General features: G+C 43.3%; 1 protein-coding gene across 1 annotated transcript in view; it reads left to right on the top strand.

Moving 5' to 3' along the window:
* The window catches only part of LOC115204090 (astrotactin-2), a 525,217-nt gene that overhangs the window by 203,219 nt on the left and 302,961 nt on the right, over window positions 1-19,037 (top strand). The window contains exons 8-10 of the mRNA XM_029769397.1: window positions 10,733-10,817; window positions 11,456-11,530; window positions 13,676-13,813. Of these exons, the coding sequence (XP_029625257.1) occupies window positions 10,733-10,817; window positions 11,456-11,530; window positions 13,676-13,813 (298 nt within the window). The remainder of the gene's footprint in view (window positions 1-10,732; window positions 10,818-11,455; window positions 11,531-13,675; window positions 13,814-19,037) is intronic.

The following is a 19,037-nucleotide window of genomic DNA, read 5'->3' as shown; positions in this document are numbered from 1 at the left end:
CCCCCTTTTGCCCTCAGAACAGCCTCAATTCGTCGGTCTTGGACTCTATAAGATGTCGAAAACGTTCCACAGGGCTGTTGGCCCATGTTGACTCCAATGCTCCCACAGTTGTGTCAAGTTGGCTGGATGTCCTTTGGGTTGTGGACAAATATTGATACACACAGGTGAACTGTTGAGTGTGAAAAACCCAGCAGTGTTGTAGTTCTTGATACACTCAAACCGGTGCGTCTGGCACCTACTACCATACCTCGTTCAAAGGCATTTAAATATTTTGTCTTGCCCATTCACCCTCTGAAGGACACATACACAATCCATGTCTCAATTGTCTCAAGGCTTAAACATCCTTCTTTAACCTGTCTCCTCCCCTTCATCTACACTGATTTGAAGTGGATTTAACAAGTGACACCAATAAGGGATCATAGTTTTCACCTGGATTCACCTGGTCAGTCTATGTCATTGAAAGGGCAGGTGTTCCTAATGTTTTGTACACTCAGTGTATCTATGTTGACAAAGGCTCTATTGTCATCATATCAATGCTTTTGTCATACCATACAAGCTATACATTGAATGGTTTCTTTCTGCCTTTGAAAATGTCGGGTCCAAAGTGAAATCGTAATGGGTGTTTATAGTAGAGGGATGCATCAGGAAATGGTAGTCCGGCCATTTCAAGTGTACATCAAATCAATAAATCCCAGATGTACCACAATAAAAGGTTACATAGTTCTTTATAATGGTACCACAATCATTAAGTTCCTACAGATCAGTGGCGGTCGGTGCCATTTAAGATGAAGGAGGACGACTATTATTTTTAGAAGAATGGCCTTATTTCTATTACAGCAGATTAGGTGACTGTCATTCATATTCCATTCACCCAACTCAACTTAACATCGAGAGGTTTAGGCTACTACATACTCACATTTTCCCTATTCCCATCATGAAGTTGCTACAACCTAGCCTATGAATTCAAGTTTACAATGTAGGTGCACAGGTCGAGAGAAATTTGAGTAATCAAGGTGACAGACATTGACACATTCAATAACACTCTGCACAATCTTGCCTGCATCTAGCTGATCTAGGGTGTAATCATTAGTCCAACTGTTACAAACAAGAGTATCTATTGGATGAATTCTGTTATGTGTCATGACTTTGCCCTGTTGGGTGAGGGTCATAACCCCCCCTTTCTCTCTCTTCCCCCCCACCGGTTTATGGCCTACCATAAATACCGAAACTCTCTCTCCACTCTTGGAAAGCCCTTTTGTTATCACAGAGAAAGACTACAGGATGGTAACTTCAGAAAGTTGAACAATGAGACCATTTTTCTGAAATGGAAGGGTCTGTTGGTACTTTTATTTAACATTTATTTAACTAGGCAAGTCAGTTAAGAACAAATTCTTATTTACAATGACGGCCAAGGAACTGTTTAAGGGCAGAACGACAGATTTTTACCTTGTCATTTCAGGGATTCGATCTAGCAACCGTTCGGTTACTGGCCCAACACTCTAACACTAGGCTGTACTTAAAGAATATGATGTCAGATTTGTCATTGTTTTGCTAGATTGTTACTGATGATAGGACAACAGAATTGTATCTTTGAAAGTCTACACATTCTAGTTAGATTAACATCAAAATGTGATTAAAAATGAAACTATTGGTGAGAAGATAAAATATGATTTTAGCTTATAAATGAGAGAATTGTTTCATAAGTGAACATATGCTCAATCAGTAACCCCACCTACAGGAGCACAGACATTGGTTAGAAAGATGAAACACACCCCTTCTCCTCCCCAGTACAAAAGCCCACGTAATGATCATTAACGTTTAGTTACAGAAATGGGAGGACTGCTGTTCTAACTTTTAGAAGGATGAATCTCAACGTGGAGGTGACGATCACCACGCTGGAATGATGAATTTCGACAAGACCAGCCAGAATACAGCACGAGCTGATTATGGCAACTTGGTATGAACTGTTAACTAATATTCACTAAAGAAGAAGTGATACATCCTAGACCTTTGAGTTATCAGCTGCAGCTGTAAACGTATATGACCTAGGAAAGGATAGACAATCTCCTAAGAATGACAGGATACTTCAACGTACAGTGCCTTGCAAAAGTATTCACCCCCCTTGGCGTTTTCTTATTTTGTTGCATTACAACCTGTAACTTACATTTTATTTGGATTTCATGTAATGGACATACACAAAATAGTCCAAATTGGTGAAGTGAAATTAAAAAAAATAACTTGTTTAAAAAAAAAATTTCAACAAAAAATGTAAAAGTGGTGTATTCACTCCCTTTGTTATGAAGCCCGAAATAAGATCTGGTGCAACCAATTACCTTCAGAAGTTACATAATTAGTTAAATAAAGTCCACCTGTGTGTAATCTAAGTGTCACATGATATGTCACATGATCTCAGTAAATAAAGTTGAAGTCGAAGGTTTACATACTCCTTAGCCAAATACATTTAAACTCAGTTTTTCAAAATTCCTGACATTTAATCGTAGTAAAGATTCCCTGTCTTAGGTCAGTTAGGATCACCACTTTATTTTAAGAATGTGAAAAGTCAGAATAATAGTAGAGAGAATGATTTATTTCAGCTTTTATTTCTTTCATCACATTCCCAGTGGGCCAGAAGTTTACATACACTCAATTAGTTTTTGGTAGCATTGCCTTTAAATTGTTGAACTTGGGTGAAACGTTTCGGGTAGCTTTCCACAAGCTTCCCACAATAAGTTGGGTGAATTTTGGCCCATTCCTCCTGACAGAACTGGTGTAACTGAGTCAGGTTTGTAGGCCTCCTTACTCGCACATACATTTTCAGTTCTGCTCACAGATTTTCTGTAGGATGAGGTCAGGGCTTTGTGATGGCCACTCCAATACCTTGACTTTGTTGTCCTTAAGCCATTTTGCCACAACTTTGGAAGTATGCTTGGGGTCATTGTCCATTTGGAAGACCCATTTGCGACCAAGCTTTAACTTCCTGACTGATGTCTTGAGATGTTGCTTCAATATATCCACATAATTTTCCTCCCTCATAATGCCATCTATTTTGTGAATTGCACCAGTCCCTCCTGCAGCAAAGCAACCACACAACATGATGCTGCCACCCCCGTGTTTCATGGTTGGGATGGTGTTTTTCAGCTTGCAAGCCTCCCTCTTTTTCCTCCAAACATAACAATGGTGATTATGGGCAAACAGTTCTATTTTTGTTTCACCAGACCAGAGGACATTTCTCCAAAAAGTACGATCTTTGTCCCCATGTGCAGTTGCAAACCGTAGTCTGGCTTTTTTTGTGGCTGTTTTGGAGCAGTGGCTTCTTCCTTGCTGAGCGGCCTTTCAAGTTACGTCGATACAGGATTTGTTTTACTGTGGATATAGATACTTTTGTACCTGTTTCCTCCAGCATCTTCACAAGGTTCTTTGCTGTTGTACTGGAATTGATTTGCACTTTTCGCACCAAAGTACGTTCATCTGTAGAAGACAGAACGTGTCTTCTTCCTGAACGGTATGACGGCTGCGTGGTCCCATGGTGTCTATACATGGGTATTATTGTTTGTGCAGATGAACGTGGTACCTTCAGGCATTTGGAAATTGCTCCCAAGGATGAACCAGACTTGTGGAGGTCTATGATATTTTTCTGAGGTCTTGGCTGATTAATTTAGATTTTCCCATGATGTCAAGCAAAGAGGACCTGAGTTTGAGTAGGCCTTGAAATACATACACAGGTACACCTCCAATTGACCCAAATGATGTCAATTAGCCAATCAGAAGCTTTTAAAGCCATGACAGCATTTTCAGAAAATTTCCAAGCTGTTTAAAGGCACAGTCAACTTAATGTATGTAAACTTCTGACCCACTGGAATTGTTATACAGTGAATTATAAGTGAATAATCTGTCAGTAAACAATTGTTGGAAAAATTACTTGTGTCATGCACAAAGTAGATGTCCTTACTGACTTGCCAAAACTATACTTTGTTAACAAGACATTTGTGGAGTGGTTGACTCCAACCTAAGTGTATGTAAACTTCCGACTTCAACTGTATACACCTGTTCTGAAAGGCCCCAGACTCTGCAACACCACTAAGCAAGGGGCACTACCAAGCAAGTGGCACCAAGAAGACCAAGGAGCACTCCAAACAGTTCAGGGACAAAGTTGTGGAGAACAGATCAGGGTTGGGTTATAAAACCATATCATCAACTTTGAACAACCCCTGGAGCACCATTATATCCATTGGAAAGAATATGGCACAACAACAAACCTGCCAAAAGAGGGCCACCCACCAAAACTCACGGACCAGGCAAAGAGGGCATTAATCAGAGAGGCAACAAAGAGACCAAAGATAACCCTGAAGGAGCTGCAAAGCTCCACAGCGGAGATTGGAATATCTGTCCATAGGACCACTTTAAGTCGTACACTCCACAGAGCTGGGCTTTACAGAAGAGTGGCCAGAAAAAATGCCATTGCTTAAAGAAAGAAATAAGCAAACACGTTTGGTGTTCGCCAAAAGGCATGTGGGAGACTCCCCAAACATATGGAAGAAGGTAATCTGGTTAGATGAGACTAAAATGTAGCTTTTTGGCCGACAAGGCAAACGCTATGTCTTGCGCAAACCCAACACCTCTCATCACACCGATAACACCATCCCCACAGTGAAGCATGGTGGTGGCAGCATCATGCTGTGGGGATGTTTTTCATCGGCAGGGACTGGGAAACTGGTCAGAATTGAAGGAATGATGGATGGCGCTAAATACGGGGAAATTCTTGAGGGAAACCTTTCAGTCTTCCAGAGATTTGAGACTGAGACGAGGTTCACCTTCCACCTTTTGCAAGCCACTGTAAAAGATCTTCAGATCTTTAAGAGAGTTTATTCAGAAGACAGCAGCTCTATAAACACTCTTTAGTGGTGCCCTAGGTTAATAATGAGTTCATTGTTGCATGGTTTAATTCAATCATGGTGTAATGGGGTGCGTAACTGGTGGCAGGGAAGTCAGACGCTGGAGAGCAGAACTAGGTAGTAGCCGGAGCAGTTTAATCCAAAACAAGTGCACAAGCACTTACAATAAACAATCCCACACAAAGACATGGGGGGAACAGAGGGTTAAATACACAACAAATAATGAGGGAAATTGAAACCAGGTGTAAAGGAATACAAGACAAAACAAATGGAACATGAAAAGTGGATCAACGATGGCTAGAAGACCGGTGACGCCAACCGCCGAACGACGGAGCGCTGTCTGAGTACTTCCCACTCAGACAGCGCACCGTCCGACCGATGCCTGGATGGCCAGAGGAGGGTGACGTATGGGCCCAATAGATCAGCCGGTCACGGACAGCAGACGGAACGTACAGTCGCCCAGCGGGACTAGGGAGGGAGGTGGTCTCTGCACGTAGCGCCTGCTCAATGTCCGCGTCCAGCTCCCACACTACCAGCGCCACTAGGCAGGAGGCCGGGAGTATGGGGGCGGGATCCACGGCCTGCTCCTCTGTGTCATACAGCCGGGACAGTGCGTCTGCCTTGGCGTTCTGGGAACCTGGTCTGTAAGAGAGGGTGAAAACAAAATGGGTGAAAAACATGGCCCACCTTGCCTGGCGAGGGTTCAGTCTCCTCGCTGCCCGGATGTACTCCAGATTGCGGTGATTAGTCCAGATGAGTAAAGGGTGTTTAGCCCCCTCAAGCCAATGTCTCCATGCCTTCAGAGCCTTGACGACAGCCAACAGCTCCCGGTCCCCCACGTCATAGTTTCGCTCCGCCGCGCTGAGCTTCCTCGAGAAGAAGGCACAGGGGCGGAGCTTTGGTGGCGTACACGAGCGCTGAGAGAGCACGGCACCTGACCAAAACCCCGGATAAACCTCCGGTAGTAATTGTCAAACCCTAGAAACTGCTGCACCTCCTTTACCATGGTGGGAGTCAGCCAATTACGCACGGCTGAAATGCGGTCACTCTCCATCTACACTCCTGAGGTGGAAATGCAGTACCCTAGGAAGGAGACGGACTGTTGGAAGAACAGGCATTTCTCATCCTTGATGTACAGGTCATGCTCCAATAGACGACCAAGCACCCTGCGCAACAGGGACACATGCTCGGCGCGTGTAGCAAAGTATATCAGAATGTCATCGATATACACCACTACACCCTGCCCATGCAGGTCCCTGAAAATCTCATCTACAAAGGCTTGGAAGACTGATGGAGCATTCATCAACCCGTACGGCATGACGAGGTACTCATAATGCCCTGAGGTAGTACTGAAAGCCGTCTTCCACTCGTCTCCCTCCCGGATACGCAACAGGTTGTAAGCGCTCCTAAGATCTAGTTTGGTGAAGATGCGCGCCCCGCGCATTGACTCAATCGCTGTGGCTATGAGAGGTATCGAATAACTGTACCTCACAGTGATCTGGTTTAGACCTCGATAATCAATACACGGGCGCAGACCTCCCTCCTTCTTCTTCACAAAAAAGAAACTTGAGGAGGCGGGTGAAGTGGAGGACCGAATGTACCCCTGATGCAAGGATTCGGAGACATATGTTTCCATAGCCGCCGTCTCCGCCTGTGACAGGGGATACACGTGACTCCTGGGAAGTGCGGCGTCTACCAGGAGATTTATCGCACAATCCTCCCGTCGATGGGGTGGTAATTGAGTCACCTTCTTTTTGGAGAAAGCGAGAGCCAAATCGGCATATTCAGGGGGGATGCGCACGGTGGAAACCTGGTCTGGACTCTCCACCGTAGTAGCACTAACGGAAACCCCTAAACATCTACCCGAGCACTCTCGCGACCACCCCGTGAGAGCCTTCTGTTGCCACGAGACAGTGGGGTCATGACAGGCTAACCAGGGTAGGCCTAGCACCATGGGAAACGCAGGAGAGTCAATGAGGAAGAGACTGATTCTCGCCTTGTGATCCCCCTGCGTCACCATGCCCAGGGGAGCGATGGCCTCCCTAATCAACCCTGACCCTAATGGTCGACTATCTAAGGCGTAAACGGGGAAGGGCACAGCCACGGGAACAATGGGGATACCTAAACTATTGGCGAACGATTTGTCTATAAAATTCCCAGCCGCGCCTGAATCGATGAGCGCCTTATGCTGGGAACGCGGGGAAAATTCCGGAAAAGTGACATACAAAAATATGTGTGCAACAGACGGCTCTGGGTGAGAATGGTGCCGGCTCACCTGGGGTGACACCAGAGTGCCCTGCCTACTGCCTCGATCCCCAGAGGACCCAACCCGGCACCGACCAGCAGTGTGACCTCTGTGGCCACAGATGGTGCACGAGACGGAACCTCCTCCGGTCTCCCTGCGCACAACACTTCCCAGCTCTATGGGCATCGGAGCGGTGGTGCTGGGGGATGGAACCGACAGACCCCGATCTGGACGTCCGCGGGTAGCCAGCAGGTTATCCAACCGAATAGACAGGTCCACCAGCTAGTCGAAGGTGAGGGTGGTTTCCCTGCAGGCCAACTCCCGACTGACGTCCTTGCGCAAACTGCAGTGCGCAAACTGATTGCTCCTGGACGTGCTCCTCGACCCCTATACTAGGGGCACCTGCTCCTGCTGACTCCATATGGTGGTGTGGGATTCTGTAATGGGGTGCGTAACTGGTGGCAGGGAAGTCAGACGCAGGAGAGCAGAACTATGTAGTAGCCAGAACAGTTTAATCCAAAAACCAACGGCATAAAAATACAACACAATATGGGTACAAAAAACCCGACGCATACCAGTAAACAAGTGCACAAGCACTTACAATAAACAATCCCACTCAAAGTCATGGGGGGAACAGAGGGTTAAATACACAACAAATAATGAGGGAAATGGAAACTAGGTGTGAACGAAAACAAGACAAAACAAATGGAACATGAAAAGTGGATTGACGATGGCTAGAAGACTGGTGACGCCTACCGCCGAACGCCGCCTGAACAAGGAGAGGAAACAACTTTGGTGGAAGTTGTGACACATAGTTTAATTCAATCACGTTAATCAATTAAACACTAGGTAATCGATTTAATAAAATAGCCTGTCATCTCATCATATGTTTACAAACAGCGTGATCCCTTTGATTGTTGGATAATTCCTTTTCGCATTTACGTGCTCTCTCCTCCTCTCACTTTTTCCCTTTGCTTGTGCACAAAACATCCGCTGTCTGTGACCAGGCAAAATAACTTTCCATGCTAAACCATCACATCGTAACCGCTACACATAGCCTACATCATTGTCACCATATTAGCTAACGTCAAGTCAACATAGCTACTAGAACTAACGCGTTAGTAAACCCGCTATAATCATGCACTGCAGTGTACAGTTAGCAAGCAGTTTAGGCCCGTGGCAATAAATTAATAAAACCCAAAACTTACCTTGACTTGGAAGAGTGCCAATGTTGGATAGCTATAGCAAGCTGGGTAACAGCCTCTCTGTTTGTGCCAGGTGTTTGAGTAGGCTAAACTAGCTAGCCGCATGGAAAAAAAACATATATAGCTATCTCTCTCTCTTAATTCAATTCAAGGGCTTTATTGGCATGGGAAACATATGTTTACATTGCCAAAGCAAGTGAAATAGATAATTAAAAGTGATATAAACTATAAAAAAATTTACTGTAAACATTACACTATAAAGACATTTCAAATGTCACTCTCTCTCTTGCTTCTCCTTAATTTTGTCAGAAATTAATTTGTTCAACTTAAATTATTCAACTATTGTCCTCTGGAAGTTATAATTACTGTGTAAGTCTATGGAAGGGGATGAGAAGCACATGCCTCCTAGGTTTTATATTGAAGTTAATGTACCCAGAGGAGGACGGAAACTAGCTGTCCTCCGGCTACACCAGCCTACAGAGTGCTGTTGAGGCTACTGTACACTTTCAATGCAAAACCTTGCATTTTAGTACATTATTTTGTGATGAATATATTTAGTATAATTTTATCTAAAAAATCAATTGATGGTTTCATTTTAGAGGGACAAATAATAATGTTTTTTTTGCAAAATGCTATATATATCCACCTCACTCAGAGAAATACAGTTAGTTACTGCTAGGTTTTACACAGTCCAATGTAACAAAAAACTACATTTTTAATAAAGAAATTTAGAAATTAATTATACAGGATAACAAACATTCCATTCCAGCTAAACACGTTTTCATCTCAAATCTATGAATTAAAAATCTGCAAACAGTAATGTTTTACACACACATGAAGGTAATAATTTATGATGAAAAAACACAAATGTGAAAATTTTTTATCATTTTGGAAATAAGCATTTCATATCTACACTATAAGGCCTCTGCAGATGTGTGATGCGTTGTAGAGGTAAATACATGCTTTTTTTCTTTGATGGGTGTCATTAAGAGGGTACAGGGGTTGAAGTTCATATGATGCCAGGTGAGAGAGGGTTGGGGAATGGGTGGTGGTAGAGCAGGGTGATTTGTTTTAGAGGAGCATTGTTAAAGATGGAGAGAGTGGGAATTAGAGGATTTGAGATGTAGTGGGTGGAACTAGATGAGTACTATTTCAGGTACAGTTGAAGTCTGAAGTTTACATACACTTAGATTGGAGTCATTAAAACTTGTTTTTCAACCACTCCACAAATTTCTTGTTAACAAACTATAGTTTTGGCAAGTCGGTTAGGACATCTACTTTGTGCATGACACAAGTAATTTTTCCAACAATTGTTTACAGACAGATTATTTCACTTATGACTCACTGTATCACAATTCCAGTGGGTCAGAAGTTTACATACTAAGTTGACTGTGCCTTTAAACAGCTCGGAAAATTCCAGAAAATTATGGCATGGCTTTAGAAGCTTCTGTTAGGCTAATTGACATAATTTGAGTCAATTGGAGGTGTACCTGTGTATGTATTTCAAGGCCTACCTTCAAACTCAGTGCCTATTTGCTTGACCTCATGGGAAAATTAAAAGAAATCATCCAAGATCGTAGATCTCCACAGGTCTGGTTCATCCTGGGAGCAATTTACAAATGCCTGAAGGTACCACGTTCATCTGTACAAACAATAGTACGCAAGTATAAACACCATGGGACCACACAGCCATCATTCTGCTCCGGAAGGAGACGCGTTCTGTCTCCTAGAGATGAACGTACTTTGGTGCGAAAAGTGCAAATTAATCCCAGAACAACAGCAAAGGATCTCGACCTTCGCCTCTCCCGAGTCCGTACAGGTGTTTTAGAAATGGGACAAGACTGTAACTACCAATTGGATAACACGAAATTGGGGAGAGAAAAAAATCTCTCGGGCTGGATTGAAGTGCCCGGCGGGCCGGATATGGGCCTTACTTTTCCCCCCCTTGGTCTAGACCTTGGTCTAGACCGTTTCAATTCAATATACATATTCTGATAGCAGGAGTCACATGTAAGTGTCAAGTGTAGACACGGCCTGAGTGGATTGTTTTTGTTTTAAAACTGTTTTATAATTAACAAAAATATTCTAACAAAAAAAAGTCCAACTGTCTCTAGAATGGTAAGACTGACTTTTTTAGTTAATCAGAACATGGCAGGGGTGGAGAAGGGAGTCTTAAGGTTTTAGGTGGGCGTATTGACTTCAGTTTAGAGTTTCAGCATGTCTGAGGTGGAGATTGAGGTGAGGCTAGCTATAATTAGAGAAGGGGCGGGAGGTTGAGCAGTAACTGCCAAATTATGTCCGGTGCCAACTGATTATTGGACAGGGCCTGCCTGCTGATGTATGACATGTGGATACATGTATTTGTCACTTTGTTCCCTCCCTTCCCGCAGGAGAATGCAGCTGTCACGAGGGCTATTCTCCCGACCCGGTGCATAAACACCTCTGTGTTCGCAGCAACTGGGGCCGCAACGAAGGGTAAGTCCAGCCGGCTCTGCCCTACACACGGACTGTCACCTCACTGATGAGACAAAAGGAGAAGAGGACAGGAGAGGAAGAGTGAGAGGGCGAGGGAGGGAAACAAAGGGTGAGCGGGGAAGGAGATGGAGCGAGGGAATGATAGTAAGTATAAGGAGAGAAAGAGAGCGGTAGCGAGAGATGAGGCCTCCATCACCTCGCCATGTGCCCAGTCAAGTGCAAGCCCTCTTCCTGACTTGGACTGCATGCTAATTAACTCAACTAGCTCAACAGCTGGGCAAATAAAATACCAGCCCCCATTAGCTATGTAAATCCCTGATCATCAGTTGGACTCAGTCCCTACCTGCCAATCACAGATCCAATCCCTCTTCACCAATTCAGGAGCAATGGAGGATAATCTTTGGTATTTAAAGCCAGACAATATTGTATAGCATGACCTTGCAACTGCTTTGTACTGTGCAGGTATTTTTGCATGGAGTATTAACATTTCCCCGCCTCTGACTTTTAGAAATTTAGAGAATTGCATTAACTTAAATTTTTGAACGTTTTGTTCTTGCATGAATGTATAAGGAGTGTGTTAATAAATGTGCATTGTTCAGTGTATTGTGTATAAATGTGCTTCCCTGCTCTCTCCCCAGTCCCTGGCCCTACACCAACCTGGAGAAGGGTTATGACCTCGTCACAGGGGAGCAAGCTCCAGAAAAGATCTTCAGGTGAGGAGACATGTGAATCCAAGCACCCTCGCCTGCGTGCTGGTGGTCTGCCAAAATAATGTATTTCCAGTCAACTACACTGAAGTCAGGGAACCAGGGATGTATACACTACCAGCCATCAACACACACTATGGGAACTGGGACCGTGCGATTGTCTTCTCCATACACCTGCCTCTGTGCCTGTTCTGAGCACAATAGTTAACACACACATACACAGATGCACGTGTACAAATGCACACAAACACACACACACACACACGCATGCACGCACAACGCGCACGCACACACACCCCCAGAGGCAGCTGTATGTACAGTGTGAAGCCCTGTTAAGAAATAGCCAGAGGGGATGTTATGGACAGGGCTTTCAAGTGCTTTTAGTGCCTGTCTTTGTGCCAGGGCTTCTCCTGACAGGGACATTCTCTCTGACATTTTCCCGAGTAGTGTTAACACAAAGGCACCATACAGGTAGATGCAGCTGTGCCAGTCACTAGAGCCTTCCAAGGGCTACAGAACCCTGCTTTCTACTTTGTACTTCTTCTTTGTCCCTTCTGGGTGTGTTCTAATTGGGAAGGTCATGATCACTCCAGAAAGAGGTGTCAGAGTAGGTATTTTACAACAACAACAAGGGTGAACGAGTAAATACTATGAAATGAGACTGAGTTATTATGGCACCGCATAATAATCGTAAATCCTATGATGAATTTGTAGCTCGGAGCCACTGCCTTGCAGATGAGATACATCATTATATTTCACATCTCGCCTTTCAGTCACACTGTTGTCAGAATCCCTACAGATCTATACGCAACTTTTCATGTATAAGCTGTTTTCCCTGATATCATCAAATGCCTGGTGTGGACGTTTAGGGGGGAAAAAATCCTGAGAATAATTCATATTAATTTTACTTACCTGAGATGTTATCATTTTCTGCTTCTCTCCTGCATGCACACACTAGCACCACCAACAGACACACACACTCAGCACACACACAAACATACACACATCTTTGGTAAAGCCTACCGGTGTGTGTGTGATGGATGTGGAGAGGAGCAGGGGCCGATCAATGGGCTCCAGAGTGAGAGGTCGGAGGGAGCGGGGGACTGGCCGTCAGTGTCTTATTTATGAGTGGATATGGCTATTGATCAGGCCTGAATCATTGTGTTCCTGTCTTTATCCCAGGTCAAGGCCGGTGGCACGCTGCCCACTCCTCCGAGCACCTCTCTAAAGGACTACTGACAAAGAGCTTATAAAATTTGATATTGGCTGAAGTCCCCATATCATAATTCTGGGATGGCAAGGGTTTAACGTCAGTCATAAGGCCCATGACAGCCACCCTAAGCCACACTGAGTAAACCATTAGCAGATGTTATGATTCATAGTAGATATATTTCAGTCTTTGATAATGATACACAATATACATTAGATTTTAATACAATTCTCTGAAATGTAGTTATTACCTTTGTATTCAAGACTTCCGTTTTAACCTTATTTATGGTTGTTGTTCTTATTCACCGATAATGAATGGAAAGGCAGTTTTGATTGAGCCCACAATTTAGCACATTTTCACTTCATATTCCCAGGTCCATTAGCAGAAAGAAACATTTGCAGCTCTAGCTAATGACCCACGTTTTTCAGAGAACATTTGGTGCTTGATCAGCAATCAAACTGCACACTTAGAGTTTACACACAGAGATTAACAGTCATAAACTGGATGTAAAATGTTTAATGATAATTGTGTAATATGGTATAGTGTTACTGCTGTAGCACTGTTGAATGACGGATGATACTGATGGAACATAGCATTGGTCAGGTGGTCAGAATTTATTTTTAACATTGTGCACAGTAGCATGGATCAATATCCTCTTATCTCAACTTTCCTCATGTAAGCACTAGCTTTTTAGTTTAATGCTAAACTTTATTTAATTATATGCATTTTGATGCCACCTCCACATTGCTATCGATCCAGATGGCATTGACAACAAAGAAAAACGGTAAATTATGACATTGGCTCAACGTCAAAAGGACAAGCCCTTACCAGCTGTCATAATGCTGACTGATTTACATTTAGCTGACTGTTCAATATGGAGGCTGAGGACGTTGTCGTCTTTTTTGACACTTAAACATCTCGTTGTCTCTGTGTCAACGCAGGTCGTCCTACAGCCTGGGCCAGGGTCTGTGGCTGCCAGTGAGTAAGAGCTTTGTGGTGCCACCGGTGGAGCTGTCAATCAACCCCATCGCCAGCTGCAAGACTGACGTGCTGGTGACAGAGGATCCTGGGGACGTCAGGTCAGTTTATCTCTAAAGATACCTATGTGTGGGCGGATATTTCTTTCCTGAGACCTGATCTAAGGTCAGTTTACTTCTAAAAGCACCTCTGTATTTGTTTGGTGAAATGTCAGCTCTCTGGTTTCCGACAACTTCTTCCATTAGCAAACACCTCAAACGCAATTTGTCTATCATTCTTTCCCAATTTCCATAAGTAGTCTTACCATTTACTTTTCATTCTGTAATTACAACATGATTGATAGACACACACGTTATTTCATATTCAAAACGTTCATGTCCAGGTGTCACTTGGGTCATGTTAGTGTGCATAGCATTGTAGATGTAACCTGTCATCTCACAACAGAGAACAGCTAGCCACAGCAGAAATGCCGTCACTGACATCAGCAAATGATGTCAATAACTAAGTGGTTGTTGATGGATAGATATGGTTATGCATTCAATCTAACACGGTCTGACACACTGTATATTTAAGTGATAATGCTCGAGAAGCCGGAGGATGTATTGGCACGGGTGTTGTAAGGCCCGAGACGAAGTCAAGGGCCGGTATACCGTGCCAATATATCCTCCAATCACCGACTTCGAGGGCATTATCACTTTTATACAACGGGTTACCAACACATTCAAATAATGATTGAAATATTTTCATTAATAGTTATTTTGCTGAATTTATTCATACTATTTCATCCTTCCACAAGATATAGTCCCCATACAAATCTAGGGTAGCTACCCAAGTCGGCTGGTCATTTGTTCTATTGGTTCGGTTGCCAGAGACGTGACCCAGTCGTTCAGTCTATGGACTCGACCTGGTCGTTCATTCTAAATGTTCCATTGCCATACTGATTGGCAACGTTCTTATCCCAACTACGGCTAACTTACAGTCACGTCAAAAAGTGCAGCCAGAATAACAGCAATGTAGCTGCATTTGCATAAGCTGTTTTCTAGATACATTTATTTGGATATATCCACAACAAGGAGCTAATGAGTCGTGATTTAGCCTGGCATTGAAAATGTGCTCTCTCGTCAGAATTGTTATTCCGAGGAGTTAACCAACAACACAGCTAACACAATCACTTCAAACTGAAGCTGGAAAGATGGCTGTACGTTTTTTCAATTGACATTTCTTTGTATATATATCCATAAAAATTATGCCAGTCTGGCAGAGAAACGCTGCAAGTCAGTCTCGTCCCGACACGTTCATTATGTAATGAAACAGGCAGGGAGCAGGCCTCGAAACATCGGCCTTCTAGCCTGATGTCCAGCGCGCTATCGACTGTGCCCCATAAGCCTGCTCGAGCGGCAGAGTCGATATCCGCGCTTATAAACCCAGGGTCATTACACGACTCTCTCCTTTCAAAGAGCGCATCCTCGCGCTAGCTTGTGGCTCCCCGTCTTATAGAAATGCGCTCACTGGCCAAGCACACGCACTGTCGTGGATGCAAGGTCCGATCACTTCTGACACCAATGTAATGAAAAAGGCAAGGAGCAGGCCTCGAACCCTCAACCTTCTAGCACGAAGTCCAGCGCGCTATCGACTGTGCCCCAAAAGCCTGCTCGAGCGGCAAAGTCAATATCCGCACTTATAAACCCAGGGTCATTACAATTACTATGGGACAGCTAGAGATTGAATTTGAATATTGAAAACATTTTGCAAATGTGGGAGAGATAGACAGCAAGGATTAGACCCACCCGTTGTATAATCCATAATAGTGCATAGGCAGGCAACATTGATAAAACCACTTTCCAACAATTTGTTGTTTTATAATTGTTTGAAAACTACTTTAGTGTGTGGTCCATAGGTGATACAGTACATGTACTAATTGTCACAACATAAACATATGGACGTAACATGGCGACAGGCAGAAATTAATTTGTTATTCTGGCGGAGATCCCTAATTGAGAGTCGATCACTCCCTTGGCAATAGTGTACATCTGTGCTTACTACTGCAAAGTTCCTATCCCAGAAATAAGATTACTATAACAATGCCAATTATTTAGGACATGCGTTTGAATCAGCTTGAATTGAGGAGAATGTGGAGAATAATGTTGAGTTCTATAGCAGTGTCACTTACCGTGCCTTACATTTAATATTGAATAATGTTCTTTCAGAACCTTTCTCAGGAAGCTACATTCACCAAACACTTGATCATACCTTATATAACCGGGCAAGTCCATTAAGAACATATTCTATTTACAAAGACGGCATAGCAAGAGGCCTTAAGAGGCATTATTGAACCTATGAACAAACAGGTAGAGGGATGATTTGTATTGGTCGTTTTCGAAAGCTGGTGCTGCTTGGTGATAGTTCTCTATTTTTAACCGGGGGAAAAAAAGGTAATTACTCCATAGCGCGGTTTCTATATCTTGACGGCCTATCACTCAGTAGTGGTCCGGTGATGAATAGATTTAATTACAAGTTCAATTCTGGTTCCGAAGTAGAACACCAAATTCACCAGATAAAATGGAGTGGGTATCAAGGCACAAGGCGAGACCCAAATACAGACACATGGTTGGAGTCTTACAATGTTTATTAATCCAAAGGGGTAGGCAAGAGAATGGTCGTTGACAGGCAAAAATTTTAAAACCAGATCAGAGTCCAGGAGGTACAGAGTGGCAAACAGGCTCGTGGTCAAGGCAGGCAGAATGGTCAGGCAGGCGGGTACAAAGTCCAGAAACAGGCAAAGGTCAAAAACCGTGAGGACAAGAAAAAGGAGAATGCAAAAAGCAGGAGAACGGGAAAAACCGCTGGTTGACTTAGAAATACAAGACTAACTGGCACAGAGAGACAGGAAACACAAATCACATGGACAGGTGAAACAGATCAGGGCGTGACAGTGGGAACTTGCCATTGTGGCTGCACAGAAGAGAGGCTACAGCCATTTGGGTTACAGCAATTCATCTCGGAGCCAACATGCCTTTATGAAAGGACAGTACATGTTCCCTGCTCAATTCCGGTGGCATCATTTCAGAAGACTGTGACTCTCAAAGGGACTGTGTGCGGGCTGTGTGGGCTCTGTGTGTGTGTGCATGTGCGCATGCATGTACAATCACCTCTAAAATGACTGGCACCATTAATAAAGATAAGCAAAAACTACTGTATACAATACAAATACTGAGATAAATTGAATGCAAATAAATCCTTTAATTCCCTTTTTATCCACTTTTCTCTCTATGCGTATTCTGACCTTGAATAGCATGCTATTCAACCTCTATTAGTGCAGATCTAAGAAATTAAAGGGTTAGCGAGGTATGTTTACCGATACGCCCAAATCTGACCTTGACTTAATTCTCTCATATTTTCACCACTTTCACGCGCGAGGAAACCATGAATAAGGTCGCGCGAACCTTCCGGTTCCTGTAATTTATAAATTGATAAGAGCTATTGGTAAGCCAGGTAAATTAGAGCCAGGTAAATTAGTAATCTGTTTGGAGGAGGGGATTGTAAATAGATATAGCAATTTAGATAATTTTTCCTTATGAGACCAATGTGAAACCAGTCATATGGAAGCAAACTGAAAATCATATCAATATGACCAGTGGCAATTTTAGCATGTAAATCTTGGTGGGGTAAACCCAAAAATGTTTTGGGGGGATGCATGCCAGTAAAGCCACTACACAACACAACACTAAACAATACATTAATTGCACTATAACGGTGACAAACGGTGCCCACAAAAATCTGTCCCAACAGCAAAGTCCCAACAGCAGTCCGAACACCTTACCAATGCTACATCTGGCTATCAGCGGACCCTTGTCTGGCAGCGAAACAGTTCATTCAGCCTAATCTACTGCCTTTAAAAAAAACATAGCTGATATGGCTGACTTGCTTAAACAAATGTGGTTTCTACTGACAATTGAGATGTACAAACTATGGCATAAGGGGACGACAAGAGGATAAGAGGCAATTTCGATTAAAACTTTAATGAGCAAGCTAGGACGGACATAGTCAATATAAATATTTGTTTAGCACTTCTGAAATGTATAGCGACAGAATTCAGAACATGGGCCATTCTTAAAGTGTTTTCCCTGTACACCAAGTTAGAACCGTAGGATAAATAAAGGGGGCATATAAGCAATGAAGCTCTTACAGTATTCAGTGATTACATTTCTCTAAAACAGGTTATAGGCTACATGTGCACCACCAAGTCAGAACATTAGGCAAAATTAAGAGTTGGAAATAGAGCAAGTTATTAGGGTGAGGAACATGGGCTACTAACAGCTTACTACACAACATACACTTCGTATTACTTTCTTGGCTACAGTATAAATATCTCCCTGGCATATTACAGCATTTATGCAGTGGCATGCAAGACATTTTTGGACTCACCTTGTTGTGCTGTGCTCACTTGAACAGGAAGGTGTCGCGGCGGTTTGTCATCAAAGTCTGGCATTCTCTGGATATATGTTGCTTTCAAGACAACTGGGAACTCGGATAAATACAAGGTCCAATCATGATGACTTCAGTGATCATCAGGTCGTAGCTCTAGAAAGAGGCCCGAGTTCCCGACTTACAATTCTGAGTTGGATGACCGTTCAAAACGTAGTTTCCCAGTCGGAGCTCATTTTTTTCCTGAGTTCCCAGTTGTCTTGATCTCACTCAAGTCAGATTTCCCAGTTCTGAGTTCATGCAGGATTGACAGCATGGCCAAAGGTGAATGTTTATCATTTTACACTTGGAAAAAGAGACCCACACACCCACTCCACTGAATAGCAGGCTAGCGATTGCTTTGAAATGTTCACAGATAGTCACTGATTCCTTTCAAAACCACTCATTGTTGAATTTGTGATTTCCAACTTGTTGTGTAATGTTTATATCCAATAGCCGATGAGCACTGATACGTTTTATCTATAAATTCACTTCATTATTTCTCATCATATGATAAGGATTAAAAAGGATTTGCCAGTAGATTGTCGACTTGATTCATGATGATGAGTGCTAGCTAAGATTTTGAAAGTATTATGTTGACATGATTAGCCCAATCAAAGCTACTGTAGATATAATGTGATTTTACATATTTTATCTGTGGCCAATGACCTTGAGCCTTCTTGGATACGCACTTCTAATGTAACTCTACGGCAGCACCCAAGGGGCTTGCATTTTTTAGCTCTACCCTTAGATTTGGCAGTGACATAGTGTCCCAATGATTGACAGAACACTGAGCCAATCACGGCACCACTAGAGAACATTACCAACCCCTAAGCTCCGTATTTTCCGCTGGCTGCCCCA

Source organism: Salmo trutta, chromosome 12 (genome assembly GCF_901001165.1).
Source record: "Salmo trutta chromosome 12, fSalTru1.1, whole genome shotgun sequence".
Classification (NCBI taxonomy): Eukaryota; Metazoa; Chordata; class Actinopteri; order Salmoniformes; family Salmonidae; genus Salmo; species Salmo trutta.
Note: the sequence above shows the minus strand (reverse complement) of the source record. Positions and strands in the feature narration are given on the sequence as shown.